A 5,109-nucleotide genomic window follows, 5' to 3' on the forward strand; every position below is an offset into this window, starting at 1 on the left:
AGCCAGCTGGGTGACCTTGGGTCAGTCACAGTTCTCTCCGAGCTGTTCTCTCAAGAGCAGTTATTGAGAGAGCTCTCTCAGCCCCACCTACTTCACAGGATGTCTGTTGTGGGGAGGGGAAGGGAAAGGGATTGTAAGCCACTCTGAGACTCCGAGTGAAGGGCGGGATATAAATCCAACTCTTCTTCTGGGCAGCTAAAAACCCCATATGTAAGGCTTGAGGAAGTCTGTTGTCTGTTTCATTGTATCTGAAGAAGTGTGCGTGCACAAGAAAGTTTATACTCAGAATTAAACTTTGTGGTCTTAAAGGTGCCACTGGACTCAGACTTTGTTCTGTTACAGACCAACACAGCTACCCTCCTGAATTTTGCTTATTTTGCATAATTGATTTTGCTGGTTATAGGGGAAAGGCACAGAGCTATCCGTAGTACTGATTCCCTTTTCTCTGAATTGTCCTCTCGTTTCCTAAGTTTCAGGGGAAATACTGATATAAAATCATTGGCTTCCCGTCACAAAGATATGCAATTTGGTGACAGGATTCAGAATTCCCCTTAATACCGTCACGATCACACTGTGAAACTGCTTTGGTTTTTGAAACAATGCTTGATTCTGCGTCCAGTACCGAATTCCAGCTTGTGGATTTATGGGATATATAAAAGTCTGTGTATTGATAAAACACTTAGTGCTAATTTATTATACTTCTGTGATTTGGGTTTTCAGTTTTTTATAAACTGCTTTGGCAAGTAGGAAGATGAAAGGGGAGACAAGATGGAAGGGAGAGAGTGGGAGACTGTATTTCAACTACGTTGGGACATTTTAATCAGACATGCATGCGCACACACTCACCCATGGAGTTCTCAGGGCGGCTTACAATATTAAATACACAATGAAGCCAAAATGAGTCCCACTCATACAGTCTCTCTTATATATAAATCTCATTTCGTGTGAGTCCTCGAACACGCTCCCACAGGCTTTGGCCAGGAGACCTGTTAATCACAAGGTCTCGCCATCCATTGGTGGCTGCATTGGCAGGGTCTCGCCATCCATTGGTGACTGCGTGCCCATGTGTTGTCAACGTCCCGCCTACCCTCTGAGAGAACCACCGACCAGCCTTTCCACCTCAGTAAGCTGCGAGGTGGCGGAGGCGGCGCACACTCCGGTGGCCAAAAAGGCTTGCTCGCCCAGTGCCCTGCCTTCTCGCCTCCTTCTCCGCCACCCTGGCGGCTCTTCTGGCCTCCGCAGCATGCCGCCTGCTGCCCTGACGCCGGCCTCTGCTGCTTCGCCCGGACCCATGCTCCTCCGCCCCCCCTCACTCCGCCTCTGTCAGGGGCCGTGGGCCGGCTCTGGTGATGGTGCGGCCTCTAGGTAGCCTTCTGTCCCAATGCCTGTGGCTCCCGGCGGGGACCGGCGCACACCCGGCCCCGCGCTCCTCCGCGCCTCCAGGTGGGTCAGGGGCCGCGGGTTGCCTCGTGCTCCGCCGGGGCTCCGGGAGGGGGGGAACATGCCTCCTTCACGACGCCATGCTCACCCAGTGCCTCTGCTAGAAGCTCGTTGCATTTCAGGCCACAATGGGCCTTCCTCCTAGTGACAAAATATAGGACAAAAAGGCAAATAAGTAACTTAAAAGAATTACAGACCAGTGGCTAAATGGATAGCCCAGGCTGGACCAACTTTGCCAGATCCCAGAAGCTAAGCAGGGTCAGCTGCAGTTAGTACTTGGATGGGAGACCACCGCAGAAGTCCAGGGTGGCTACACAGAGGCAGGCCATGGCGAACCCTCTCTGAATGTCTGTTGCCTTGAAAACCCCATGGGGGGGTCATCATAGGTCAGATGTGACTTGATGGCAAAAAACACAAACATGGGGGGAAAAAACCCCAAAAAACTAAACGTCAGCAGTAAAAAAATCAAGTAGCAAAAGAAGAGAAATGCCATCAAAGGCCTGGATAAATAAAAACTTTTTCACCATGTCCCAAAAACTCAGCACCATAGGCCACAGGAAGAGAGTTCGATAAATGAGGTGCCCCCACAGAGAAGGCCCCGAGGCACAGACAGGGGTATGGAGAAGATCTAATAGAGCGAACTCATCTCAACTGTTCTTTTTTGTTTTCCTTTTCAGTGCTGAGCCTGATGTTCTTCTGCATATACTGGGGACAGTACGCAAGCGACGGTATCGGTAACGGCAGCCTCAAGATCCTGGGTAGGTGTCAGCAGAAATCTTACACCTCTGACGGGTGCCATTTTGTCTAGTAGCAGGGGTCATTTCCTGCAGGAGCGCACAGGAGTGGAGCTCCGGCAGTAAAGAGCCCAGGGGGCGGGCACAGGCAACAAGCCCCGCCCCCTGCTCCCAGCAGCCCTCAGTCAGAGCAAGAAGCACGCCCGGTAAGCTGCACAGCCCCCCCCCCCCGGCCCCCTGGTCCAAAACAGTCCAGTGGCGCCTTTAAGACCGAGTTTTATTCAGGTACAAGCTCTCCCTCCTCTGCAAGGACAGATCTGCACGTCCCGTCCCCCCCACAATAGCTAGCAATCCAAAACAGTCCAGAGGAGCCTGAGCGGTGGGTGTTGTCTTCTGACGCACATCCGGTGATGTCAGTGGGTATGGCATATGCAAATGAGTTATGCTAATGAGTTATCCTAATGAGCTCCTGTGCCTCTTTTTCTACGAAACAACCTCTGTCTAGTAGCATAGTGTAGTGTGGTTTAGAGTGCCTTGTGGATTGGTAGAGTGGTTAGACATGTGGGGGCCCTCCCATTTTATCCTCACGACAGCTTTGTTGGGAGGGAGCCTGGCGGCTGTCTCTCAGCCTAACCTAAGTTAGTAACCTAAACTTCTAAGTGCACCCATTAAAGTTTTACGTCTGAATAGGAATTTGGGCCCAATTCTGGTTAGTCCAGGTGGCTCAGAGGTTAAGATGCTGAAGCTGCAAGACCAGAAGGTCTGTAGCTCGGCAATTCGAGACCCGAGTGCCGCATGATGGAGTGAGCTCCCGTCTCTGGCCCTGGCTCCTGCCAACCTAGCAGTTCGAAAGCAAGAAACTGCAAGCAGATAAATAGGTACCCCTTCGGTGGGAAGGGAACAGTGTTCCGTGCGCCTCGCTGTTCAGTCGTGCTGGCCACGTGAACACGGAAAACGTCTTCGGACAGCGCTGGCTCTTCGGCCTGGAAACGGAGATGAGCACTTCCCCTTAGAGTCGGATTTGACTGGCTTTCGAGCAAGTGACACCTTTACTGCTTAGTCCAGATCTGGAGGTCCAAGTGCTAAACAATACTAACCTAGTAAAACGTACAAGCTGAGACTCTGCTAGGCCTACGGTTGCCAGATCCAGGCTGGGAAGCTCCTGGAGATTTGGGGATGGAACCTGGGGAGGACAGGGACCTCAGAGTGATCTCTATAGACTGCAGATTGGTTGTAATTCTGGGGTGATTCCCAGGTCCCCCCTGGAGACTGGCATTCTTTCAAGGTCTGCCACAGACTTTAAACCCATAGCCCCAGCTGAGCATGGCATTCTGTTCCAAGCATCCTACTTAAACTTACGGTGCAAACTTTAGCAGAGTTAAGCCCTTTCTAAATCCCTTGCAGTCCATCAGATTAGAAGTTTAGGATGGCACCGTTCACCACAGTTGGGGGGGTTTGTCAGTATATCCTGCAGTATATCCTGCAGAGAGCCAGTTTGGTGTAGTGGTTAAGTGAGTGGACTCTAATCTGGGAGAACCGGGTTTGATTCCCCACTCCTCCACTTGCACCTGCTGGATGACCTTGGGCAAGCCGTAGTTCTGACACAGCTGTTCTTGAAAAAGAGCACTTTCTGTCAAGAGCTCTCTGAGCCCCACCTACCTCACAGGGTGTCTGTTGTGGGGAGGGGGAGGGAAAGAAGATTGTAAACCGCTCCGAGACACCTTTGGGTAGTGAAGGGTGGGGTATAAATCCAATCTCTTCTTCTTCTTTATTTCCCCCAACTGTTTGGGAAGAAATCAGTGGGTTTCAATGGCCATTCCATGTCACTCTTTTTAGTACGTCCTCCTCTCCCTCCATGGGTGCAGAATGTCCTGCGCACTGCAGGCCCATAGACCATCATCCCTTAACTGAGAAGGACCCAATCTCTAGACCAGGGGTGTCGAACTCATTTGTTATGAGGGCTGGATCTGACATAAATGAGAACCTTGCTGGGCTGGGCCACGTGTGTCATAAAATGTAATGCCAGGTAGCGGAGAGATAAACTTTATAAAGGACACAAACACAAAGATTTTTTTTAAAACTTAAAATAAAAACATCAGCTCTGTAAACGGCAAACCCACTTTTGATTTATTGACATTCACCCCAGAAATCTCATGCTCGGAGTTCTGAGTCTAGCACCCAGGATAAAACATGAAATGGCTGAGTGATTTAAGAGAGCCTGGTGAAGCAAATGATGATGCAGCAGCAGCAGCAGCAGAACTGGAAGCAGGAGACGGCCAGTTCCACTGCGGGCCTGATCCGGCCCCCGGGCCGCATGTTTGACACCCCTGCTCTAGACTCATCCCTCTTCTCTCTCTGTCTCTCTCTCTCTCTCTCTAGCCAAGCTCCTCTTCTCCGTCAGTTTCCTGATCTTCCTCCTGATGCTCATCCTGCTTGGAAAGGGATTTACAGTCACCAGGTACCCGCACAGCTGAAAGGGGGACGGATCATTTGATGGGATGTAGCTTTCCTTTGCTGCGAACTGCTTGGCTGTAGAGTATGCTGACCGAGAGAAACCTGGTCTGTAGTAGAAGGGCCAGCTGGGTGTTACATTCAAGTTTGTGGCATTTTTAAAGTGAAAAAGCAGCTTCGGGAGAGGGGAATTTCAAGCGGAGAAGGGGCAGGAAAGCAGTGTGTACAGAACTCTTTCCTTCCCACTGTTTCTCTGCTGCCAGTCACTCCCTGGCAACTCCCCAGGCCTGTAGCCACCGTGGGGTTTTGGGGGGCTCTGCCCCACAATATTTCTCCAGTCAATGCTTTCCCCCCAATAATTTTTAAACATTTTTAAAAGGCGTGCGCTCCTTTAAGCAGAGTGGGGTGCTGTAGTTGACTAATTCCTGCGCTGAGCGAGGGGGTTGGAGTAGGTGACCTCTAGGGTCCCTTCTAACTCTGTGTC

At 50.9% G+C, this 5,109-nt stretch overlaps 1 protein-coding gene across 1 annotated transcript in view; it reads left to right on the plus strand.

The window, feature by feature from the left end:
* Positions 1-5,109, plus strand: part of TMEM145 (transmembrane protein 145) — a 48,107-nt gene that overhangs the window by 21,269 nt on the left and 21,729 nt on the right. The window contains exons 9-10 of the mRNA XM_015416618.1: positions 2,118-2,198; positions 4,554-4,632. Coding sequence (XP_015272104.1) covers positions 2,118-2,198; positions 4,554-4,632 — 160 coding nt within the window. The remainder of the gene's footprint in view (positions 1-2,117; positions 2,199-4,553; positions 4,633-5,109) is intronic.

The sequence above is a fragment of the Gekko japonicus genome, unplaced genomic scaffold, assembly GCF_001447785.1.
Source record: "Gekko japonicus isolate JY-2015 unplaced genomic scaffold, Gekko_japonicus_V1.1 scaffold4621, whole genome shotgun sequence".
In the NCBI taxonomy this organism is placed as follows: domain Eukaryota; kingdom Metazoa; phylum Chordata; class Lepidosauria; order Squamata; family Gekkonidae; genus Gekko; species Gekko japonicus.